Here is a 27,162-nt window from a genome sequence, read left to right as displayed (position 1 = left end):
TTGTACTATAGTTCTGTTTCTTACTTTTGTATAAAATATGTTGCTTGATTCTTTTCAATAAAAGATCAATAGCATCCCATCATTGGGTAGTGAGAACGGTAGTGCCCCATCATTGGTGTCAGTGGAAGGAATATTGCCCCATCACTGGTATTAGGGAGAGGAATAGTGCCCCATTGTTGGTGTCAATAAAAAGGAATATTGCCCCATCATTGGTATCGGAAAGGACGAATAGCATCCCATTGTTGGTGTCAGTTGGAGGAGTAGTACCCCATGATTGGTGTCAGTGGGAGGAATAGTCCCAATCATTGGTCTTAGTGGGAGGAATAGTGCCCCATCGTTTGTATCAGTGGGAGAAATAGTGCCCCATCGTTTGTATCAGTGGGAGGAATACTGCCCCATTGTTGGTGTCTGTGGGATGATTAGTGCCCTGAGGGCCAGACAAGACAAGCAAAGGGCCCACATCACCAATTAGCATCACACATAATATCATGAAATCTAGTTATTTTCACAAATTTTGTCTATATTATCTACCCCCAAACCATCCATAGACTAGACCATACGTTGGTTTTAATGGGGTCCAGCTGACTATCTGCTATATGTTATTTGTGTCAGTGTTGGTGTAGGCGTTTTTAGTGACTCACAAAGGTGTGTTCTCTGCTTTGCAAACAGGTCACAGTGTGTTAGAAATGATCTCTATTCTGTGATAATAAAATTCACAGTTACATTTGGAAGAAGAAATGTTGTCATGGAAATACATTGGCAGAAACGCCTGATGTTGCAGCTCAGACACCGATGACAGATCTCTGTTCATATACTTCCATCATCATTTCTCATGGGTGTATTTATTGTTTTTCTGTTTTAATGACCTATGCAAAAAGTTGCTACCTGTCCTGGCAAAGCCCTTGTAAGCTGCTACGTAAATTAGTGTTGTAGTAGTTCACATATTCAAGTGAGCTTGTTTTTTAATTTTATTTTTAATTTTTTTTTTTTATATTTTTAATGAATGTTCTGAAGCCAAAACAAGTAAAAATAGATATTTCAAAGACTGTTCCATCTGGTAGAGTCACTGACCAGATCCAGCGTTACTGTGGACTAGCTCCTGTAGTTTGTTACTGAGACACAGTGCAAGGCAAGCCCTTCTGAGATCATCTTCCTGTATTGATCATTTACTACAAATCTGTCTGAGTCCAGGTTCACACTGAAGGCGGGTTTGAAATCGTGCGAGTTCAGCTAACCGGCATTTTAGTCCGACTTTGGGGGTGATTTGACAGACATCTATGTGGGTTTCTGCGCAGATGTCTATTGAAATCGCCACCCGAAGTCGCCAAAAGTAGTGCAGGAACTACTTTTGGGAATCGGTGCGGAACTGCAAAGTCAGCATCGCACTGATTCAGATGGACAATAGGCTCTGATTTGGCATGCAATTTGACATGTCAAATCGCATGTCAAATCGGCCCATTGTGAACATGGGCTTAATGATTGACGTGCTGTGACTAATGGAGCTCTTATGTGTAATTCCTCAGGGCTATTACTGCTTAGGTGAGCTCTTAAAGTGGACCTCGGCTTAAAGTTTAACTAAATGCAAAACATTTTTTTTAAGATTTGGATAGAGTGGAGAGGGATTACAACACCTGCCAGTTTTTATTGCTGTCTGTGTACCCGTTAAGGAGATTCATCCTCTCTACCTGTTTAGCATTGTCATTGAATGTGAAAGTAAAGAAAAACCCAGATTTTGTGTTGTCCCCAGAAAAGTAATAGAGGAGAAATCTTCCAGTGGGGACGTTCTGTTGACTTGGGGGCCCCAAGGAATTCCCTTAATTTGCAGGGATTTCCCTTCACATCCTGTTTGGCTATGGGACAGGAAGTGAAGGGAAATCTCTGCACTGGGACACAGATTTGACACAGGTTATAACCGTCCTTTGCTCTATCCAAATTTTTTTTAAAACATTTTGCCTATAGTTCTGCTTTAACCACTTGCCGACCAACCCCCGTAGTTTTGCTGCGGCAGGTCAGCTCTATTACGCAAAACAACTTACCTGTACTTTGCTTTGTGTAACAGATGGTGGGGGCGATTTTCTAGAGGGGGAGCCAATCAGCTGGTCTGGCAGAGGCGATGTCCGATGACCACCCGCGATCGCTCCCCATGGAGACAGAACGACAGTCTGCCGATGTGAACAAGGCAGACTGCTGTTCTGTCATAGATGAACACAGGGATCCTGTGTGCCTGCTATTCAGGAACACAAGTCTCTGTGTTCATCCAGTGAGCCCATCCCCCACACCGTTAGAAAGCACCCCCTAGGGACACACTTAACCCTTTGATCGCCCCATAATGCTATGTCGCAGTCCCACTAGAAAATGCTGATTGCCACCATTACTAGTAAAAAAATAAATACATAGATAAAAATGACATAAATCTTTCCCCCTAGTTTGTAGACGCGATAACTTTTGCGCAAACCAATCAATACAGGCATACCCCGCTTTAAGTACACTCACTTTACGTACACTCGCGAGTAAGGACACAGCTTGTTCAGCTTGGCATGACACTACTCCCGGTTTTTAACATTGGCGTCTATAGGAAATCTTGGTCAGCTTGACATGGCACTGCTCCCAAACCATAAGTAACAGAGATACCAAACTTAGGGAGCACCGAGAGGGGACCCAGGACTACAACATATCCTGTTTGTGGCTGGCCAGATTGCCAAGGTAATCTACTATGTCATAGTCCTGGATCCCCTTAACATGCTCCCCAAGCTTGGTGTCCTTGTCACATGGTTTGGGAGCAATGCCATGTCAAGCTGACCTAGATTTCCTATAGGGCTAGTGTATTTACATGCATTGAGAAATGAAAAAAGGTATTGCTTCACTTTAAGTACATTTTCATTTACATACATGCTCTGGTCCCATCGTGTACTTAAAAGTGGGGTATGCCTGTATACACTTATTGGGATTTTTTTTGTTACCAAAAATATGTGGCAGAATACATATTGGCCTAAATTTTGATTCTTTAATTTTTTTTTTTCTTGGGAATGTTTTATAGCAGAAAGTAAAAAAAGTACTGTTTTTTTTTTTTTTTTTGCAGAATTGTTGCTCTTTTTTTGTTTATAGCTCAAAAACCCCGCAGGGGTGATCAAATACCCCCAAAAGAAGGTTCTATTTGTGGGAAAAAAGGACATCAATTTTATTTGGGTACAGCATTGCACAACCGAGCAATTGTCAGTTAAAATAACGCAGTGCCGTATAGCAAAAATGGCCTGGTCATTAAGGTGGAAAATCTTCCAGTCATTAAGTGGTTAAGCAAACCTATCAGATAATGTGAAACAAGTTAATTGCGAATAAAACAGCACTACAGCAGGTATTCTGCAGCTGTTCTTTTGCTCAGGGCCTTTTTTCTTAATATCCTAGTCGATCCAGCCTGCTGATGACACCATCAAAGTAATCCAGTAATTAGGAATGAACAGGAAATGTGTATTAAAGTATAACTAAAGGCAAAACTTTTTTTTAGTTTTGGACAGTCGAGAGGGATTAGAACCCCTGTCAGTTTTTATTGCTGTCTGTTTCCCCATTAAGGAAATTCACCCTCTTTATTTGTCCTGTTTACCATTCTCATTGAAAGTGAAAGTAAAAAAGTTTTGCCTATAGTTCTACTTTAAACTCCTGATAAGGTCCTATGTGTGGAAGTTCATTGCTGCTATGAATCAGGAATTACTCTAGGCCTCATGCACACCAGACATTTTGTCCTGTTGCATGAGACCCTGAGGTTAGAAGTGGTTGGAAGGCACAGGTGCACCATTTATCCCTGCTACCGGCAGCCTGTAAAACTCTATGAGAGGCTGACAACTGCTGCGGCTAGATGGTGCACCAGGCGGTACTAACATTTAGGGCAGTATGCGTCCAGGGGTGAATGCCCAAAATGCAATCGGTCAGCCTTCTAGGTGTTTATCTCTGGGCGCATGGTACTATAAACATTAGTACCACTCGTTGCACCATCCAGCCCCACCCAGCAGCAGCAGCTTTTTAGGCTCTCATAGAGCTTTATAGGCTGCCCAGGGGAGTAACTACAGGGGTGGCAGGAGTTGCAATTGCAACTGTGCCCCATGCTCCAGGGGGCCTGTGCGACTCCCCTGTACACCTGGATAGGAGGGGCGACGGGGGCAGCATGTCAAGAAATCACTGTTCTCCTTTTTACCCCTGTAGCTGCAGGAGGAAAATGGAGGAGATTGGTACCTCTGTATGCTGCCCCCGCTGCTCCTCCTATCCGATATTCCTAATTCCCCTGTGTGCTCCCTGTGTCCCCCCCACAATGTGCTGCTGGCTTCCTCCCTCCCCTCTCCTGATGGCTGCTGCAAGGGATGTGTCACAATAGAGGACCAGGAAGGGGTCGGTAAATATGTCATTTACCAGCTCCTTCCTTTTCTGAATGGACAGAGTCATAGTCAGTGACATTGTAAAAAAAATAAAATAAAATGATAAAAAAATAATACAATTAAAATAGCAAAAAAATAAAAGCTACTGGCACCAATGGGTGAACTTCTAGGATCGCAAAGGTCACACTTGTGACCGGGCCCTGGCATTCCACCAACGTGGGGAGGCCCCAAGATGGCAGGAAAGGGGCCCACTGCAGAACTTGTGAAAGGGACCCACTGCGGGACTGTAATAAAGGGCCCCACAAGGAGAGTAAAGGGCCCCAGGATTAGTGGGAAGAGCCCCAGGCTTAAAGGGAAAGGCCCCAGCCAGGGGTGGGGGGGCCCTTCATGGTTTCTTGCACCGGGGCCCTGAAGGTTCTAGTCACGCCTCTGAGGCTGCCGGCAGCAAGTCTGGATGGTGTACCTGTGCTTTCCACCTGCAATTAAAGCAGAACTACACTGCATCTAAGTACCCCAAACCAAAAACACTATTTAATTAATTTATAATATTCAAATCAAACTCCCCCATCCATCCATGTCTCCATGCTTTATTTTGTTAAGAAATCACTATGAAATACAAACAGCCTAGCATTTCTGGCCACAGCCATCTTGAGTAAGGGAAGATGTAGTATTTACTTCCTGGAATCGATCTGCCCTTAGCTCAGAAATGCAGGCAGGAGAGTGCGTTTAGCTGAGAAAACCTCTCCTCCCCTCCTGGGATGTATGACATCATTTGCCAAGGTCACCTTCCTAGGAAACCAGGAAGTAACTGAAGAAATTTAGCAAAAAAAAAAAAGTTTAAAACAAGCAAATACTATATACTTTCCTATCTATGTACTAATTATGTCAGCATCAGTGTTCATGAGGCCTTGTTTATACTTATTGATTTTTTTTTGTCACATTAAACTGTATTAAAATGACCAGTCATCTACAAAGAATGCCAGCCCTGTAAAAGAGCTGTCATGAAACGCCAGCAAGAGAAGCCGGTAGATATTCACATATCCAGAAGGTTGGAGTACCTGCAGCGGCCAGGGAACCGGGCTGTTGGAAAGATAAGTATGGAATAGGGTTTGTTTACAGGACGTAAGGCTGACAGGATCATTGTAACCAGTCCCTTTCAGTCAACCAAAACTGTTTTATTTCTGGATAGCATCTATCCTGAAAATCAAAAGTGTTGGTTGCCCGACAGGAAAAACACTGTAAAAATGTGGAATTTTTAGGCAGAAGTGTGAGGAGGCCTAAGCGTTATTTTTGTCTTGAGTTAGGCTTTAATCGCCAGGAGTATAACAAAGAAGTAATCTGTGTAACAGAGCATTTGGACCTACCTCAAATGATATAATGTACAGTATCTCACAAAAGTGAGTACACCCCTCACATTTTTTGTAAATATTTTATTATATCTTTTCATGTGACAACATTGAAGAAATTACACTTTGCTAAAATGTAAAGTTGTGAGTGTATAGCTTGTATAACAGTGTCAATTTGCTGTCCCCTCAAAATAACTCAACACACAGCCATTAATGTCTAAACCACTGGCAACAAAAGTGAGTACACCCCTAAGTGAAAATGTCCAAATTGGGCACAATTAGCAATTGTTTCCTCCCCGGTGTCATGTGACTCGTTAGTGTTACAAGGTCTCAGGTGTGAATGAGGAGCAGGTGTGTTAAATTTGGTGTTATCACTCTCACTCTCTCATACTGGTCACTGGAAGTTCAACATGGCACCTCATGGCAAAGAACTCTCTGAGGATCTGAAAAAAAATAATTGTTGCTCTACATAAAGATGGCCTAGGCTATAAGAAGATTGTCAAGACCCTGAAACTGCACTGCAGCACGGTGGCCAAGACCATACAGCGGTTTAACAGGATAGGTTCCACTCAGAAAAGGCCTCGCCATGGTCGACCAAAGAAGTTAGTGCACGTGCTCAGCGTCATATCTAGAGGTTGTCTTTGGGAAATAGTAGTATGAGTGCTGCCAGCATTGCTGCAGAGGTTGAAGGGGTGGGGGTCAGCCTGTCCATGCTCAGACCATACGCCGCACACTGCATCAAACTGGTCTGCATGGCTGTCATCCCAGAAGGAAGCCTCTTCTAAAGATGATGCACAAGCACAAGAAAGCCCGCAAACAGTTTGCTGAAGACAAGCAGACTAAGGACCTGGATTACTGGAACCATGTCCTGTGGTCTGATGAGACCAAGATAAACGTATTTGGTTCAGATGGTGTCAAGCGTGTGTGGCGGCAACCAGGTTAGGAGTACAAAGACAAGTCTTGCCCAGTTAAGCATGGTGATGGGAGTTTCATGCTCTGGGGCTGCATGAGTGCTGCCGGCACTGGGGAGCTACAGTTCATTGAGGGAACCATGAATGCCAACATGTACTGTGACAACCTGAAGCAGAGCATGATCCCCTCTCTTCAGAGACTGGGCCACAGGGAAGTACTCCAACATGATAAGGACCCCAAACACACCTCCAAGGTGATCACTGCCTTGCTAAAGAAGCTGAGGGTAAAGGTGATGGACTGGCCAAGCATGTCTCAAGACCTAAACCCTATTGAGCATCTGTGGGGCATCCTCAAATGGAAGGTGGGGGAGCACAAGGTCTCAAGAGGACTCCAGTGGCAACCTGTGAAGCTCTGGTGAACTCCATGATCAAGAGGGTTAAGTCAGTGCTGGAAAATAATGGTGGCTACACAAAATATTGACACTTTCGGCCCAGTTTGGACATTTTCACTTAGGGGTGTACTCACTTTTGTTGCCAATGTCATTTAATTTAGACATTAATGGCTGTGTGTTGAGTTATTTTGAGGGGACAGCACATACACTGTTATACAAGTTGTACACTCACTACTTTACATTGCAGCAAAGTGTCATTTCTTCAGTGTTTCACATGAAAAGATACAATAAAATATTTACAAAAATGTGAGGGGTGTACTCATTTTTGTGAGATACTGTATGTGTTGTATGTAATTGACACACTAAAAATTTTTACTAGAACTTCAACATTTTGACAGAATCCAAGACTACATAAAAAACAGAACACTTTTTGGCACACAAACACTCAATAAATGCTGTAGGCAAAATTGTGTGTAAAAGAAAACAGAGGAACACAGAGGACTTTTGTGCCTTTACTGGCACCCAATTACAGAATGGCGCATTGTTCCATTGTTATTTCTTGATCCGACATCTAGTAAACATATGTGACAGCACTGCCTTCTAAGACATAAAAGCGGCTGACAAAGTAAGACTTTCCTTGCAGTATGTAAGCAGAACAGTTGGATCTGTGAATGGAGCCGTTTCTACAAATTGATTTTGCTGAGCGATCAAACTGCTGAAAAGGGAGGATAGATAAATAATCAGCTCGATTTAAATTTAGTTGTGCTGGCCATAGAGGTTTTAATGGAAAGGCTGCAGTAAGCCTAAAAAGTGATCCTCCCAATATATATTTGTATGATTATGATTGCTGAATGCGGACCAACCATGAAGAAGCCACCCCATCCCGACATCCTGCTTTTACAAGCAGTCCACATGCATCCAGGGCTGCTATTAGAAATCACGGGGCCTCATACAGACTACCTGAAAGGTAGGGTTGCCCCCTGTCTGGGATTCACCTGGACAGTCTGGGTTTTGAAACACGTGTCCGGGTTTCAGGGGGACTGAAACCCGGACACAAAATTCAGACTGGGCCGTGGCTCCCCAAGTAACCAAGATAGTCACACACAAATCTGTTGCCGTCCGGGAGCTGCGGGCAGCTGTCTGGGGGTAGGTTCGGCATCACTGAGGGGCAGGGTGATGATGTTAGCAAGGTGTCTCAGGCCGCTAAAGTGTTCGGGTTTAGCTTGAAGAAAAAGTGGCAACCCTACTGACAGGGCCCCCTCGCCCCAGCTGAAAGTCACTGAGGATCAATCAGTCCCTTTCTCTTCAGCCTTAGCTTCACAGATAATGGAATAGGAAGTGCTCTGAGGCTTCCTGCTCATTCACAAACTGAAGCATAGTGAACACCATTTACTATGCTTCAATGATGAATGGACAGAGGGGTGATTGGTACCAATTGCTTACTGTGTTAATTAAGGAAAGGAAGGGACCAGTAAGTGACATATATACTGGTCACTTTCCCCGATCTCCATCCTGAAACACCCCCCTCTGTTCTCGTAGTGGCTGCTGGTGGGAGAGAAGGGAAGTCGGCAGCGCTGCGGGGGAAAGAGGCACATAGGGGGCACATGCGCTAGAACCAATCCCCCTGCAGTGCAGCCGGAGGGAGAGGAGGGGAAGCTGGTAGCGCTGCAGGTGGAGACAGAAGAGGATCAGTGTCTGCAATAAGACAGTACAGGTGGCTCTCCTTCTCAGCGGGTGTCCAGGCCCCCCTTTTGAACTGATGGGGCCCAGGCCCAGTATAGGAGGGCTGGTTGTACTGCCTTATCAGTGGCTCTGCATGCATCTCTCTTAAGCTCACCATACACTATACAATCTGCATGTACAATCTATTTTATATCTACCATCAACTATGTAGTATAATGCCTTTCCTGTTTTGATGCTAATTGATTGGATAGTTTAGGTTTGTCCTCATATTAGATTTCTTTTGCTAAAGGTAAATGAGATTATACATTCAGTTCAATGTGCAAGAAACGTGGAAAAGAAGTCCCTGGCGCTTTTCCAGAATGCACTACTCAGAACGGCGTGGTGCAACTAATTGCACCGCCACACATCTGCTAAAGGGCAGCTCTTTTCCGTGTGTGTGGGGAAAGCACGTATTCGCGTTACGCATAGATGTGGACCTAGCCTGACTCTTTTCCAAAAACGCGCTGCACCAAACTGCATGGCACATGTTTGCAGGTTCATGGGGGTTTTTTTCTTCATAAATCAAATGACCTTTTATTGTTATACGGCGGTCCAAACTGGAGAATAACAAATCTCTATGTTCAGGTCTGAAATGAAGAGTTAATAAAGTCTTTCCAAGGAAGAAAGTTGTAGCCTGGGAACACTTCTGGTGGTACCACTCTCTGTCACATATTATTGGAAGATTTCTTGGAGCTTGCCTTATTTTGACATTTTTAGGTCAACGGCAGATGTCAGAGAGAATAGGAAGCTCCTAATCAAGGCTCGTAGACTGGGATCGGGGAAGATTTGTCTGACTGATTTACTGATAGAAATGTCTAACTCTAGTCATCACAATGCAGTCTGCTAATGAATGCTATTCTAAACCCCCGAAATATACAATTTGCAGCATGATTCTAAAAAGACACTAATGGGTGTTTGCACATTCCTGGAATGCACAGTGTATTGTTCCCTTCAGGGCCAGTGAATTTGGCCACAATTGTGTCTTGTCTTATGTTTACTGAATACATTAACTGTAATGCTCTCTGTTTCATACAATGGCCTTTCTATGAACATTTTATCCCTTGATCATATGTACATTCAGTAGAGCCAAATTCTCACACTAGCAACATTGAAATCATCATTACAACAGATCGTAAAGTGATTGTAAACCTCTGAAATTAAAATTGAACAAAGCATATCCTTCTATACTGTGTACAAGCTGCAATCCAAAACACACAGTGTTATTTGTGTCAGCTCGGTCATTCATCTATGTGCATGAATCACTTCTGATAATCAATGCCCACACCAGACAACCCCAGTAGACACCCCACTCCCCTCCAGCACACAGCAGATTATGGACAGCCTCAGCTGTGCATGTTTCCCAATGGGATTTTGCAGGGGGGGGGGGGGGTGTCCTTCCCCTCCACTCAGGTCTCAGATTACACTCAGCTTCCTGCTGTATGCTGTGCAGTGCCTGACATCAGATCCCCACCCCTTGCCCTCTGGAACAAAGGAATGCTGTGTAAAATGTGTGCTTTAGAAGGCTGTAGAGAAAAGAGTACTGCAAAACTATTTTCCTCCCTACAGATCCCTCCACCCCCTGATATCTTTTTGTTTATTTACTTTTTAAACTGATCCAAATGAAACTTGCAGTGCCGCTCTAAGCTGAGACCGAGATCTCCCTGCTGGTTGCAGTGAAGGTAGCTGGCATCACTGCACCATTAATAGATGTACCAACATTATCAAAGAAAAAGAAAGGGCACTGCTCACCAACACAGTGCATTAACATGTAGATGAATATGGCCTAAGCCAGAATCACTCCAGCCACATCTCCCTGGCATGTTTTGCCCCGCTTATGTTTCCAAGTCCCCCGATCATGTGACCAAGCCCTGGCAAGCGGGGCAAAACATGTCAGGGGGACGTGGCTGAAGCCACGCTGACTGAGGCCATATTTTTCTACATACTAATACACTGGGTTGGTGAGCAGCACCCTTTCTTCACTTTGATAAAACTTTTTAAACTCATACGTTTCACTCTGCCTCCATTCTTAACAAGGTAAGAATGACACTTACTGCGCTCCTGAAGCCTCCTAGAATATGCATGTCACATATTCCAGATAGCATGAGCTTCCACTCAGCGGCTGGAGGATGGGAACCTGATGTTGCATCATCAGAGTGTTGGCTACCTGAACCAGGAAAAGTTGTCAGCAAGGAAGATGGCAGTGCTTCACCTGACCTGCAGCAACAGATCAGCAGATCACAGCAAGACAACACTGGATTTGCTGGGATCTTGAGGAAGATCCTTTTCAACTCAAAGGGTTGGTCCACCCAAAACTATATTTTAGATATAGGTCTTCCTGACATAATTCCTGAAGTTGCTCTTCTCCACCTAGGAGTTTTGGTGATTTCTGCTGCCTTTGCATTTGCAGAATCTCAATTTCCAGAATCTCCATAATGATCACAGTGGTTTTTACAGAACTTTTGAGTCAAGATTTCATAATTTCAACAGTCCCTAAGACATCTAAAAAAAAAATGGAATTATCAGGTTTGGGTGAAATGACCCTTTAAAAGTAAGGTGTGATTTATTTCAACAATAGTAACAGGCATTGCAGCTTTAGATATACTAAACATTTTAAAGGTAAACTCTGTGCACACAATGTATTTGACTTACTTTGGTCCCTTTGCAAGAAATTATCCAGGGCCCCAAATTTTCTTCTGTCTTGTACCCATTTCAGTGTACACCTGTGATTCCTCTGCAGCTAACAAGACAACCTTATTACCTGTAACTTAATCCCCAAAATCATATAACCACCTTTAACTGGCACAGTTTGTTCCCACTCCTCCAGGAAAATAATCTTCTGATTTGGGGCTCAACCACCTCTTGTTACTAAAGGGGTATTATTTGCTTCTACTCTGATTGACAGGTGTGCTAAAAAGTCATAGAGGCACAGTATATCTCCTACAATCACAGGGGAGCTGTACACGTGACTTGTCCTGTAGGACACAGAGGAGAGATTTAGCCATTCACAAGGCTCAAGGTATTGGCAACAGAGAAGGAGTTTGGTTATGGCTTTGTAAGCTATATAGGACTGAGGAGCAACCTATTTTGGCCCTGTCCCTACACCATTGCTTACACAGGGCTTCCTTTTTTCATTAACAGCATCGCAAAGGAGTGGCAGAAGACTGTAGGGAAGGTAAGCATAAGCAGTTGGTGGGCCACCATTAAAGTGAACCTGTTGCTTTGGCCTGCATTGGCAAAGCACACGTTCATTTTAAGTATTTTTCTTTTTAAAAAGAAGATCTTTACAAAATTACACCATGTGAAATTAGTAAAATTTAGATATGCTTCAGAAGGTCCTGCTCTGCAGTTAGGGTTGCCACCTCATCTTTTTAAAACCAGGCACATATTAATTACACAGGTTCTGTGGCTGATTAAGGGGGTAATTAAACTTAGTGCCTCATGTGCAAAAAATTAGCCTCAGAACCTGTTTAATTATTATGTGTTCAGTTTTAAAAGGGATGAAGTGGCAACCCTAACTGAAAATTAAGAGCAGTACATCCAGATCATTGAACTTCCCTGCAGGAATAGCACAGCTTACTCAAAAGCATTGGTCAAAACACACCCACAAACTGCTGAATGGACATTGAATGAGCAACAGAACAGTGAACAATGGTCACTCATGTCCTACGGTAGAGCCTGGTGGGCGCCTGAAGTTGCCTCTCCATCTGGTAGTTGGATTGCTGCTGTGCAGAGGATAACAGAAGGCTGATATTGAACAACAAAATCTATTTAAAATGCTTAATTCATTCAAAATTCTGGTTATGATTTTATTCCTGGCTGAAATGTAGTTTTAAATGTTAAAGGACTGCTGAAGCTCAGACAAATAAATGTAGGGTAGATATAACTAATTTAAAGTGGTTCTAAAGGCTCATTCGATGCAAGAAGGTAAAAAACTTTCTCTGTGCAGCTGCTATCCCACTCCCCCCAATACTTACCTGAGCCCAATCTTCCCCCAGCGATGTGCACGAGAGCCCCAGCTCTCCAGGGACTCTCCCTGCTCATTGGCTGCTGTCAATCAAAGCCAATGAGCCAATGAGAGCTGAGGATAAGCAGAGCAGCGGCTTGGAAGCAATGATTAAGCACATGGTGTGAAACGCGTCTTCTGATCCAGTTTGTCCTGTATGCTTTGATGTTGGACCTTTGATTTTGCAATAAATCGTTTTCCTACTACTGGAAGTGCCGCTTTTCTTTCTACACATGGAGTTTCAAGGTTGCGGACCTTCGGCGAGCACCCAGTAATTTAGGATTACTACAGCCTACCCTGGATCCTTTGTTCAGCTGACAGCCTTTGAGCGATTTGTGTCTCTTTCTTGCCCTTTGGAAGCGAGCCTGCCTAGGTCCCCCATAGTAAGCTGCTTGCTCTGGGGGCACTCCGCAGGGAGGGGCCAGGAGCACCAGCAGGGGACCAGAGAAGAGGAGGATCGGGACTGCTCTGTGCAAACCACTGAACAGAGCAGGTATGACATGTTTATCATTTAAATTTTAAAAAAATCCAAAGCTTTGATATCATTTTATTAATACATATATTATGTAAGTTTACTGATGGTTTTGATGTGTGGTCACTTTTGAAAAAATGGTCAGCAGCAAAAGTAAGGAAGAGGTGGTTAGGGACGGGGGAGCTCTAAATAGTGCAGCTTCTTCGTTTTTTTAAAAGCCAGATGTAAGAAATTAGTATTACGTACATCTGTGTAGATTGCACTAAACCATTAAAATGGTACGCAAGCTGTCATTAAAAACATGTACCGAATATCTCCATGCAGATCTTTTGGTTGGATAATGCATGGAGAGAACCAGACCCCACTCCCTCAGGGGGGCTGTGTCAGGTGTGGTTGGTAAGATGGGAGTTTTGGTGGATCAAAGAGATCTTGTGTCCATGGTAAAAACCGTTAGTTGAGAGTTGTCATGGAATATTTTATATGGTGTTGTACCTAACTAGGACAGATAAAATAGATTTTACCTATTGGATGCAAGATCTCTTTAATTATCTGCTCCATCAATACTGGAAACCTCTGCAAATAATCAGTTGACCAGCTTACAATACTTTCCATGTGCACCCAAATTTAATAAAGAGGCACATACAAAGAAATGTTAAGTTCATTCTTCATGTTTCGGCAATAAATAGTGATATGTTTGCTCCAGATGGTGGCGTGCTGGTTTTCAATCGATCCGGTATAAAGGAAGCATGCATTCATATGTACACAGTTCCATCCACCTTTCCTAAGACCTGCTGTGTAGCAATCTATTGAATCTTGTATTTTAGCATGCATACAGGATTTGTGTGGGCTGAATATGCTGCTGTCATACTCAGTAGTTCCATTCTCCTGCATATAACCTACTGCTATGGATATGAGCTATAGGCAGGATCAGTATATGTGTCTGCAGGGGAGACCTATATGTGGAACAAATTGGACGTACTAAGAGTTGTTTTATGATTAGCAAGTCTACCAAGGGACTGTGCTTAAAGCTTCATTTTGTAAGTTTGATGGTTCAAATAGCCTAAACATTATGGCGACACTCTGTATCACTCACCTGCAAGCCACTTCAACATAATCCACTCTCATTGTTTGCCTCTGCTTTCCACAGAGCTCCTTTTAATATGCGTGGGTGGTAGAAAGAAGAAAAGGTAGGAGATGGAAACACAGAAAAGGCTTTATAGTGCTAGGAGAAGGGAGTTAAATCCACCCAGACATACAAGCATTGGGGGCAGGCCTAGTCATAATGGTCATTTGCTTTACACATGTATTGCTGGAGGATTAAACCAATTGACGGTTGCCATGACTACAATCTCCCAAGATACAATGCTGTTAAGACAATCATGAATAATCTTTTATTGTGCATTAGGGCCGAGCTTTGTCAGATTTCATATACATGCTATCTTTATTTGTTCTACTGCTACATACAGTATATTTATCCCTCTCATTGGAAGCTGTGGTTATAGAAACATGGACTACAACACTGTATCACTACAAACAGCTGAACAGACTAATAATACCTTAAAGCGAAGACTATATTATAGTTGTAACATTGCATGCAAAATGGGACAGACACTCGTCAAAACAATTATATGTCTCAGACTAGATTTTTCATATCCACTTCAGTGAGCGCTCTTACAATGTGATTGTCACTGCTGTATTTTTCATTTATTTTCCATTTTATATCAGTCTTGACAAAGATTATCAACTACCTCCAGTACTGGAGCACTTAGTCTTTGTATATAAAGGCTATGTATGTAAAAAGCAAAGCGTCCCATGTATGACTTAATATAGCATGAATGCTGGGACAGGATTAGGTTGTAAAGGTCCACTATGTAAAGAAATATATTGAGATGGTAATGAGATTTAAAGAACCCTATACTTTGTGGAGCGAAAAATGACTTTGGCTCATGAAGCGCGTTGAGAAGTTTGAGAAGTATTCATTTGATTGGCGGGTTTCTGTAAGCAGTTTTTATAAATCTACACATAAGTCATGAGCTAATGTATTTATGATGAGAAGCCGTGCCCGAGAATGTATAATGTATCTAGCTCCCGAATAATCAGCTAATTTTCTTTAAACCATTGCTTTTCATCCATACATATTAATAAAAGGATATTTGAATCCAAACATGCAATCAAAGCATATGTATGCCTAAAAAATCCTGGTAATGGTCTTTGTATTTATGGAATTTTCAAGAGTGAATAAAGAAGTCATACTGAATACAGTGCCCCACTCAGTTTTCCCAAATGTCACAAGTCTGTAAAAACCATGGTCCCAATTAAATCTCATGTCTATACGAAGCATTCATGGAATGTGACACATTTGATAAAACACAGCTCAGTTTAGGAAACATTTAACAAAAAGCAAAGGTATCACAAAAAATCCACTAGATGGGGTCTGTAAAAGACAGCTAATGAGGCCTGTTGCAAATAGCTATCGTGAACAGTACAATGAAAGACACATCCTCAAGTTGTCAGGGTGCCAGGAAACCAGACCACATGGGGATGCAGGTAAAATAAAGCAGTTTATTGGAGCAAACAACAATAAACGCACAGCAAGAGTGAGGGAGTGAGAGCAGGAACAAGCCGGGGTCAAGTCCAGAAGCGGCTAGTCATCCAAGCTGGGGTCGAGTCCAGAAGCAGGTAGTATCTGCCGATGCCGGGTCGAGAGCCAGGAGAGTTGTCAGCCAAGCCAAGTCATACACAGAGAACAGAAGACTGCTAGCAGAGATGCACCTTGGAGCACAAACACAAGGGCAAGGACTGCAACCCATCAGGTGATAGATATAGTCAGGTATGCAGCAGCATCACTGTGCGACACCCACGCAGCAGGCAAGTGATGATGCAATCAGAGTTTATAAGAGGCAGCAGTCTGCACATGTCTAAGATGGCTGCCAACAGGAGGGCAAGGTAAGACCTTGACACAAGTCTATTTTTTAAACAAAAATTGAACTTTTATACATCCTAATTTCTCAACTCTACTTATGATACAAGGTCCACAGGCTAATAGATACACTGGACCACCTAGAAGTAAGAGTCATCTGTTTTATATCATATTTAGTCTCTAACGCATCCTTTTTTAATTCCGTGCAATAATACAGCATGTTGGTTTTTGGTTTATGAAACTTTGTCAGATGGAAATGTGGATGTATTTACAATAGTTGAAATTAAGGATCATCATTGTAAAAAATGTGTTACTGTGTTGCCACCAGGCTTAAATCGCCCAATATAGTGTGTTCCACCTGCTGTATGTGAAGGCCAGAAAATGCAGCTTCTTCATTTGTCTGTTTCCCTTCACATCCAATCATTAGTTTATTCATTTCAACACCACAGGCATCTTCTCTTGGTATGTCACCAGCACCAATGAACCTAAACCAATACCACAACCTGCATTCTATATATGATCTAGTTTCACTATAGAAAGTTTCAGATGGTAAGCATGTACCCTCCTCTGGGGTCATTTTGGACCCTATGTAATGACGTAAGCTGCACTGGTAGAATGTCCAGATCTGCAAGGATGGTATTGTGCTATGTACACTCTCACAGTTGATTATTACACCTTATGGTGTCATTCATCCCTGTATAAAAGCAGATAAATATCCACATGAGCATGAAGGAAACCTTGGTTAATAATTAGCTATGGCCATACAATCTGGAATCTTACCAAATATGGTACCAAATGCCATGATCTTTCAGATGTGGCCATTATAATTCTGCAGGACAGTTCTATTCTGGCTCAGATTTATTGTTGTGCAAGGCTTGAAGGAAAACAAGTGGTATTTCTTTAATTTCTGAAGGGAAACCCATGTTTTGCAGTTCCCGTCATATAAGAGTTCTATACCTCCGATTTCATTATCTGTATAATTTCTTCATTTCAGCTATATTACTGTAGTGATATAATAATATGAACAGCTTGGCAAGCAAACAAAAGCAGACAGACAGATGTGAGCAACAACAGTCTGTCTCGCAACATAGCATATGTGTTGGAAAATGTAGGGATTTCTCATTTGCATTTTGTGCTGGTATATTATTATAAGTCTTTGTAACCCTTCAATCTCTCTAAGTGAAGCGCTGTTTCTTTCTTCACAGTGATTACAGATGGCTCCCTGGACAGACCATCTCTCACCGATGACATGGGAAGTGATGAGGACCTCTATGAAGATTTACATGTTTCCAGCCACCGTTATGGCGGAGGGGGAGAGCAGCTGGCAATAAACGAGGTACTTAAATTACACACCCCTCATATCTCCCAAAGGTTTTTTTTTTTTTGTTTACTTTAACCACTTTACCACCGGAGGATTTTGCTGTCTTACGTCCAGGCCACTTTTTGCGATTCGGCGCTGTGTGACTTTAACTGACAATTGCGCTGTTGTGCGACGCCGTACCCAAACGAAATTTACGTCCTTTTTTTCCCACAAACAGAGCTTTCTTTTGGTGGTATTTGATCACCAGTGCGATTTTTACTTTTTGCGCTATAAACAAAAAAAGAGCGTTTATTTTGAAAAAATAACAATATTTTTAACATTTTTTTTATATGAAATTCCCCCCCCCCAAAAAAAATGTAAAAATTAAATTTTTTTTAAATTTTTAGCCAATTTGTTTTCTGCTACCTATGTTTGGTAAAAAAAATAATGATAAGCGTATTTTGATTGGTTTGCGCAAAAGTTATTGCGTTTACTAACTAAGGGAAAGATTTCTGTCATTTTTGGTGGTTTTTTTTAACGCGTAATGGCAGCGATCTGCGATTTTTTTTTTGTGGGACTGCGACATTGCAGCGGACAGATCGGACCCTTGACTGACATTTTTGACACTTTTGGGGGTACCAGTGACATTACTGCAGTAATCAGTGCTATAAATATGCACTGTTACTGTAAAAATGACACTGGCAGGGAAGGGGATAATTTTATTGGAGATGGAGGGGTTAATGTATGCCTGGTGCTTACTGACGTGTGGGGGGGGAGGTGAATGAGTGAGTCAGGGACAGATCGGATGTTCAGTTATGCTGAACACTCCGATCTGTCACTCCCTGTCACTTAGGAGATCCGCCCGCTCTGTTTACACAAGTGGGCGGATCTCCTCACTCGATTCCCCGATGATCGGGGAAGAGCGGCGGCGATCGCCGCCGCTCCTCCCCTGGCCCGACTCCCGTTGTGACTGAATACAGCGGGAGCGCGCCTCCGGTGGCGCACGAGCGCCGCCTACAGGAGGAGGAGTCCAGCGACGTAGGTCTACATCGCTGGACGATAACGAGCCACATTGCTGCAGTAGCAGCAATGTGAGCGGTGGGAAAGTGGTTAATATTTTACAGATATTTATTAAATGCATTTTTTTTTCACTATAATGTCTCACAACATCATATTGGTCAAAAAGTGTAGAGATGATGGTGTTATGTTTTGGCAGTGTCCTCTTTAAATTGTAAAAAGTGAACCTATCTCTAATGTATTACATTGTTAGATAGCAGGCACACATAGGTGTCTAAACATTCTGTTTGCAATTTTGTTAAATAGTCCCCATGACTCCAGGTAGCTTGTAACCTGTGCATTAAAGGGTAACTCCACTTTAATTAGCAAAATTTAAAAAAAAAAAAAAAAATATATATATATATATATATATATATATATATATATATATATAGCATATATATGTATATATAGCATATACAATTGCAACACAGGTCAAGTTGTAATTGAATGTTATTAAAATGACCTTTTCTCTTCAATCTTCAGCTCTGTAATTTTCTGTAAAATGCAATGCAATAGGGCTACCTGGAGGAATTCTGTACACAGATGGTGTACAGGACGCCCCCCAGATATGTTATAGGTTTGAGGAACTTGCTGCAGCAGCCTCTATTGAGAAGTCCAACGTTTCCCCATGCTTTCTGGGACATAAATGCTGCTTCGTGTTAGCATACTGTCTCAGGATGTCTCTTCAACACCACTTAATTAGTAAATTCACTTTTGTTGAGAAAAAAACATTCCCCTCTGAATAATCTATGTACATTGCAATGATTTTAACAAACTTTGTTGCAGATTCCTACCTTTTGTTATTCTGAAGGAATAGCGGTTCGTTTGTCTCTGTCCATGTGACAAGTGGATCTGCATGGGTGTGGTTTTATAATGATCAATCAGTTGCTGCACCTGCAGGGCTATAATGCAGAAATTGGTACATTTAGATGTGATTTCTGTTTAAGAGTATCTTCCCAAAAATGACATTTTTGTTGCAGGGGATGCTCAAAATGTATTTTGTATCTTAGTGCAGACTTCTGGAAAAATCAGTGAGCCAATCACACATGCCGGAAATTACATTTCTGGGGGGGGGGTTCTGTACACCATCTGTGTATAGAACACCTCCAGATAGCCATGTTGCATTTAAAAATCTAGGTGTAATAAGCGCTATCTCCCTTAACTCAAAACACACTAAAATAGTGAAACCAAACAATAGTTTCCAGAACATCTTGAACAGGGGAAAAGGTTCTAGCAAACATGCAAGCTCCATTAAAGTCTATGGGACACGAACATGAAAAATCAAAAGTCCTAATTTTAAAGGCTTAAATGCAAGTTATTGGCCCAAAAAAGTGTATGGGGACTTGGATACTGCCCTGGGAAACATGAATCAATTCCATTTTTTTTTTTAAAACAATCATTTTTACAGGAGCAGTCGTTTTAATGTTTAAAGTGAAACAATAAAAATGAAAAATTCCTTTAAATATCATGCCTGGGGGGCCCCCTTAATGTGCCTGTAAAGTGGCGCCTTTTGTGCGATGTGTATAGCCTGCTGCAGCAATACTGGCATTGCTAAAGGAAAAAATTTCATTTAAACTTGCTTGCGGCTGTAATGTATTGTTGGCTTTTAAGGGGAACCCCCACACCAAAATCTAAAAAAAAAACGTTGCGGGGCTCCCCCTAATATCCATACCAAACCCTTATCCAAGCACACAGCCTGGCTGGCCAGGATGGGGGTTGAGGCGAGCGAGCGCCCCCCCCCCCCAAACCATACCAGGCCACATGCCCTCAACATGGGGGGGTGGGTGCTTTGGGGCAGGGGGGGGCCCCCAGATCCCACCCCCCCAGATCCCACCCCCCCATGTGAATGGATATCGGGTTCATTGCACTCCTACCCATTCACTAAAAAAGTGTGCAAAAAAATAAAGACAAAAGCCAGTTTTGGACAAGTCCTTTATTAAAAAAAAATTAAATAAAAAAAAATATGTCTACCGATAATCACGTCGCCCGCCCGCAACCGAAAAATAGAAAAAAAAAAGAAGCTCCTGCTTCTCAAGACGCCTCATGTGCTAATGAGCTGTTTGAGTTTGACAGCTCTTTTATAGGGATTGGACGTCATGAGCGTCCCATAATGCACTGCTCAGGTGCAGCGAATAAATTACATGACGTCATGTAATTTATTCACTGTACCTGAGCAGTGCAATATGGGACGCTCGTGACGTCCGATACCTATAAAAGAGCTGTCAAACTCAAACAGCTCATTAGCGCAGGAGGCGTCTTGAGAAGCAGGAGGTTCTTTTTTTTTCTATTTTTCGGTTGCGGGCAGGCGACGTAATCATCGGGGGACACTATTTTTTTTTTTTTTAATAAAGGACTTGTCCAAAACTGGCTTTTGTCTTTATTTTTTTGTACACTTTTTTGGTGAATGGGAAGGAGTGCAATGAACCCGATATCCATTCACATGGGGGGCGGGATCTGGGGGCCCTCTTGTTAAAGGGGGCTTTCATATTCCGATAAGCCTCCCCCCGCAGACCTCTCCCCCGCAAACCCCCACAACCACAGTCCATGATTGTTGGGAAGAGACCCCTGTCCCCAACATTGGGCAAGGTGCTATGGGGAGGGGGGGACAGAGCCTCCCCTGCCCCAAAGAACCCACCCCCCATGTTGAGGGCATGTGGCCTGGTATGGTTCAGGAGGGGGGGTGCTCGCTCGCCCCCACCCCCATCCTGGGTAGCCAGGCTGTGTGCTCGGATAAGGGTCTGGTATGGATTTTAGGGGACACCCCACGCCATTTTTTTTCATGCGGGGTTCCTCTTAAAATCCATACCAGACCCAAGGGGCCTGGTATGGACTGGGGGGACCCCACGCCATTTTTTTCAGCACTACTGACATAAACTGAAGTGCATATATATATATATATTTATATATATATATATATATATATATATATATATATAAAACGTTGTGGTATACACTGTGCTATCTGATCTCAACAAACTGTAAGAAGCAAAAAGCTCTCTACCTGCCAGCAATGTATTATTAACTATACTACCTGTTAAACTCACTACACTCTCCCTGAAGGAATCCACTTATAAATCACCCGCTGGCCAAAGGAATCAAACCCACAACCTCTTGATTGCAAGCCTGGTATTCTACCACCTATGCCACCATCAAGCCTGCCTAGGCTGAACACATTCTCCCTGACTAACTAACTAACTAACTAACTAACTAACTAACTAACTAACTAACTAACTAACTAACTTCTAGAGATAGAAGTTAGTTAGGCAGGGAGAGTGTGTTCAGCCTAAGCAGGCTTGACAGTGTCGTAGGTGGTAGAATCCCAGGCTTGCAATCAAGAGGTTGTGGGTTCAAATCACTTTCCCAGCAGGTGATTTAAAAGTGTACTTCCTTCAGGGAGAGGTGAGCTTAACAGCTGCCCCTGAGCCATGATTGGCTAAAGGCATCTGCATTTGGCCAATCATGGCACAGATGGTTTGATTGGCCAAAACATGTAGGGCAGAGTCCATGCTTTGGCCAATCACATAACACACTGCCAGTGCATTATGGATGCGGCGACTCGAAGTTCCCGCAAAGAAGCCCATTTGTTCGCCATTCAGCGAACAGGCTGTGTTCGAGTCTAACTTAGGTTCCTGCTGGTGAAGGATAAGCACTAACAGAAGAGTTTATGCAGAGCACTTTGGTTTTTTTTTTTAAGTGTTTTCACTAACACAGACTATTGGATTAAAAGACACTGAAAATAAGAGACTTTTTGATATTATTATTTAGTATTATTTACTAGCATTTATTTATTAGCATTATTATAATGTAAAGGTTGAGCTACACTTTATTATACATTTGCAGCCATTATGCATTGTATTTTACAGAAAATTTCAGCACTGCAGATTGAAAAGGAAAGGTAATTTTTAATAACATTCAATTACAATATGACTTGTGTCACAATTGTATACGCTATATTATTATTTTTTTTATTTGCAATTTTTTTGTTCCACAAAAGGGGAGTTACCCTTTAACAAGCTAAGAAGTGCGGTCAGAGTGCAGAACACATAATCACATGCAGCCTTTCTGGAGTAGGAGCAGGCTGGTCTAGCCTTTGGTTACATGACATCCTGTGCAGACTTTTAGTCTTTTGCTCCCCCTAGTGAAAAAAAACAAGCTTGGTTACATTACATCATTACATACTACAGAACCACTTCCACGGAAGATGACATCAAGAAAAGTGGCCTTCTGGTGAAATTTCTGATTCTTGCCCAACGTTGCAGCATGCATACCCATTGCAGAGACACTGCATCACTCTGTCCGAGGGGAAGACTTTTGGATGTGGATCCAAAATTTTGAAAATGCTTTACATAGCAGGAAGCAGAGGGATAAAGTAGGAGAGCAAGTGCTGCAAATGAAAAGCAATACTAGAATTATGCCCACTGAATGTTATTGAATGGCATCTATGGAAAGTAAATAAAAAAAGCCTTACTGAAAATTAAGACATTCAGCTTTAGGGTTAGAGATAAGCTGTGTACTGAGTGGGAAAGTAAATGCGATGAATGGGGCAAGGGCACAAGACTTCTATTTTATAAGGTGAATTACACTCAGGAGCTGCAGCCCCCTGTTCCTAAACCATGTGAATGCTGACAGTGGCATAGTTATCCAACTCATCTGATATTGGGCCAAAGGGCGGAAAGGGAGCCCACTAAGGGAGTTGTCTGAAGTTTCTATTCCAGAAGATCTGACATCAGATACACAGGATCATGCTGTTACTAGTCACATATCAACTTTGCATCAAGCTTATCTGTGGGTAAAGTGGATGTGTTCGGAGCTTCTGGTCTTCCTGAATTACCTGCTGCTCATCTATGGCAATTTCTATCCACAGTGTTGCCCCCTAATAGTGTACTGAATGTATTACCAGCTTTAGTGCTGCCTTTCTTTGGTTTAAATATACTTTATTGATCAATTACACGGTACACCATTGTCCTAACTGATATTGTCATTTGTTAACAAAAAGGAAAGTCCCTGGGAGGATCCCATTAAAATTTTGCTTTGGGGTGCCGTGAATTCTAGTTACGGCTGCTCTGTTATACCTAAAGAAAATGTCAGTTAATCAGATCCACCTTTCATATTTCATGAATCAGCACAATTTTAGGATTGGTATATTGCAATGTTACCTTAGTAGAATATTTTAATTTTGTTATTCTTCTTTATTATTTATTCCTTTTGTAGAGGTTAGTAACATAAAATAATTTCATCAGATAACCAGTAAATTTGAACAAAGACACCAGTCCATACAGCTCAACCTTTTTAAACTCTTATCAACACTTCCCACTGAAACCACCAATTGTGGAAGGACATTCCACATCCTTACTGCTCTGACAGTAAAGAACCCTTTACACAGTTTAAGGATAAAGTGCTTCTCTTTCAATTCCATTGAGTGGCCACGTGTCTTTTTAAGCTCCCTGAAACTGAACAGTTTTCTGCCTATGCTAGAATCACCTAGAGTTACATAAGCTGTTATTCAAAGTGATTATAATTCTCTGCATTAAGGTTATAAAAAGTTACACTTCTTCCCCCCACCAGCCCCTAAACACTTACCTGAGTCCTCTCACAATCCAGCGCTGTCCCCTGCTGCAGCATCTCTGCTATTTCTTCCTTTCTTCCTGGTCTTACAGGAGACTCTGAGAGCAGCGGGACCTATAGATTCCTACTGCTGTCAGTCAAATCCTGTGAGAAGGGAATGGGGGCATGGCCAAGCCGCACTTTGTGTGTCTATGGATGCACATAGCTCGGCTCGTGATGGCATTGATGCCCCCTTAGGCAAGCTGTGTGAAGGAGAAGCAGAGAGCTGCAGCAGGGGGACTTCCAAAATAGCGATAAGAGACCGCTGGTATTGCACAGAGCGGGTATATGAGATCATTTTACTTTAAAAAATTATAAGAATTGCCTTTAGTATCACTTTAACACAATAACTGTTCTGTAGTCTCCCTTTGAAGAACCCGTCTGACTGGAAGTCCTTCAGTATTCAGCTCAACAAAAGCACCACTCCCCCGAACCGACGTACCCATACATCGATTTGCGCAGCCGAGCCAGCCTGCGGCAGTACATATGCGATGGGCGGTCGACAAGCGGTTAAAGGGGGATTTCAGGTTCCGATAAGTCACCCCCCACACCCTCACAACCACCGGGCCAGGGTTGTGGAGAAAACGCATGTGTCCTTATCAGCATGTGGACAAGGTGCTCTGGGGGGGATCCCCCCTACCCCAAAGCACCCCCTCTATGTTGAGGGCATGTGTCCTGGTGTGGTTCAGGAGAGTGGAGGTGCTCGCTCGCCTCCCCCCCCCCTTTCCTGGCCTGCCAGGAAACATGCTTGTATAAGCAGTTTGAAGGCTTGAAGCCCAGTGTGGCCTTCTAAGAATAGTGACTTTTTTGGGAAATTAACTGGATGATTTGGTAGCTGTTCAATTAATTAGGGATATTTTTTCCGTTGTGTGATGGTTGTAGCATTTGCAGTGTGAGAAATAAGGGTATTGGCAGTTTTTGTAAGAATAGGATGATAAATGGTTCATTCAAGTGCGCAACTGGGAACAACATTTTGGTTTCAGAAGGGTAGAGCCCATCCTAATATTGAGTTTGGCGAAACATTGCTAAAATTGTGCTAAGGTTTTTGGTATAGCTTAGGTGTATATTATTTATTATCAAGATGAAAACTAATTGTATGTTGTAGCAAAGCTTATTAGGGTGCAAAATACTGACTATAAATCATGATAATTGATAGTAAATGGGTCATGTGGTGTATTAACTGCATCATATGTCAGTGCTCAGTGAGCTGCGTTGTTTGTGCTGCTTTGTATAGACCTCCCCATGGGAAGCTCTTATCAGAGCTGTTCTAAGTGGTACCAAGACCGGTAATTTATAACTTCGCAGCTGGCCTGGGAAAACCCAGGAATCCCTCAGGAGGAGCTGAGTCATTGGCTGGGCCCAGCTGTGCCAAGGGTCTGGTCAGTCTGCCCAGCATGCCTCCCTCACCCACCACATTAGGGTAGGCAGATTAGAAAAGGTGATTGTGATAATGATGTATTGGCACACTATTTTGTTTCTTCACAGTTAAAGATGTAATTAAGTATTGGTTGTAGTATACCATATTTATGTGTCAGAAAATAATGATTGCATTAGGGTAGTGCAACAGGGCGTGTTTGAGAAACAAAAGGCGCCTTTAAGTGCAGTATGACCATTTATTGTAACGTCAACGTCAAGATAATCCATGTAATGAAAGCCAATGAAACAGCCTGTGATCGTCCAACAGCATCGCCTGTAAGCCAGGGGAGAAGAGCCGATTCACAGGTCTGATGAAGGAGCCGCGCATGCTCCAAAACGTGTTACCACCCACCTGCAGCTGACCCTGGCCGCGTGTGTTCCAGCGTGGTTTCTGGAAGCTCAACCGCGCTGTGTGTTTACCGCATGCCTACATGCTAGCAGCCCACTGGACACTGGCTAGCTGTGAGTCGACTCTTTTCCCCTCGCTTACAGGCGATGCTGTGCCTGAGTGCATGCTGACAAGAATCACCCTTTGGATCCAGGGCTCAGCCTCATGGAAGCGCCCATATTGTCTACTTTTTCTCAACAGGGAGTGTTGATATACAAAGTGCAACCAATGAAAGTTCATGTGACCATAGTATATTGATTTCTGTTCTGTATTATTTTCCCTTTGCACATCATCACTATTCACATCATAGGCATCTGCACAGGGTGTGCCAGGTGTGCATGGGCACATCCTAATCACCCCGTGCGGTGCCCATTTCCTCTGCTTCCTGGCTCCCCCCTTTTCCCCCTGCAGTGCTGCCAGCTTCCCTTCTCTCTATGTTTCAGGATGGAGAAAGGGTGAAGGGGCCAGTAAATATTTACATTTTCCAGCCCTTTCCTTTTCTGAATGAATACAGTGAGTGATCTGTACCAATCACTCCTGTGTTCATTCTTAATTGAAGCATACTAAACTATGTTTACTATGCTTCAGTTCGTGAATGAACAGGAAGCTGCTCAGCACAGAGCACTTTCCATTCACTCACTGTCCAGTGCAGCTGAGGCTGCAGAGAAAGGGACTGGGGAAACCCTGTTCTCATTTCCTTTCTCAAAAGTCAAAAAGTGAGACATCATAGGTCTGTTTAGTCCCTTGATATTTCAACAACTCCCCCTAACAGGGCTCCTAAAAAAATTGTAAAAATATTAATATTGTAAAAAATAAAAAAAATAAAATTTAAAAAAATAATAAAAATACAAAACTACTGACACTGTCAACTGCCCTACTGACACCAATCTCTGCTCTACTGACACTGCCCACTGCTCTACTGACACTGTCCACTGCTCTACTGACACCGACCACTGCCCTACTGACACCAAACTCTGCTCTACTGACACCGTCCACTGCCCTACTGACACCAATCTCTGCTCTACTGACACCGCCCACTGCTCTACTGACACTGCCCACTGCTCTACTGACACCGTCCACTGCCCTACTGACACCAATCTCTGCTCTACTGACACTACCCAGTGCTCTACTGACACCAATCTCTGCTCTACTGACACCGCCCACTGCTTTACTGACACCGTCCACTGCCCTACTGACAACAATCTCTGCTCTACTGACACCGCCAACTGCTGTACTGACACCGTCCACTGCCCTACTGACACCAA

General features: G+C 42.8%; 1 protein-coding gene across 3 annotated transcripts in view; it reads left to right on the top strand.

Moving 5' to 3' along the window:
- ARHGEF4 (Rho guanine nucleotide exchange factor 4) overlaps nt 1–27,162 on the top strand; it is a 237,609-nt gene that overhangs the window by 165,239 nt on the left and 45,208 nt on the right. For all 3 annotated transcript variants that reach the window (XM_082252193.1, XM_082252195.1, XM_082252194.1), the window contains one exon: nt 17,336–17,466. In XM_082252193.1, coding sequence (XP_082108319.1) covers nt 17,336–17,466 — 131 coding nt within the window. The remainder of the gene's footprint in view (nt 1–17,335; nt 17,467–27,162) is intronic.

The sequence above is a fragment of the Pelophylax lessonae genome (genome assembly GCF_965119305.1).
Source record: "Pelophylax lessonae genome assembly, chromosome: 3".
NCBI classification, from domain to species: domain Eukaryota; kingdom Metazoa; phylum Chordata; class Amphibia; order Anura; family Ranidae; genus Pelophylax; species Pelophylax lessonae.
Note: the sequence above shows the minus strand (reverse complement) of the source record. Positions and strands in the feature narration are given on the sequence as shown.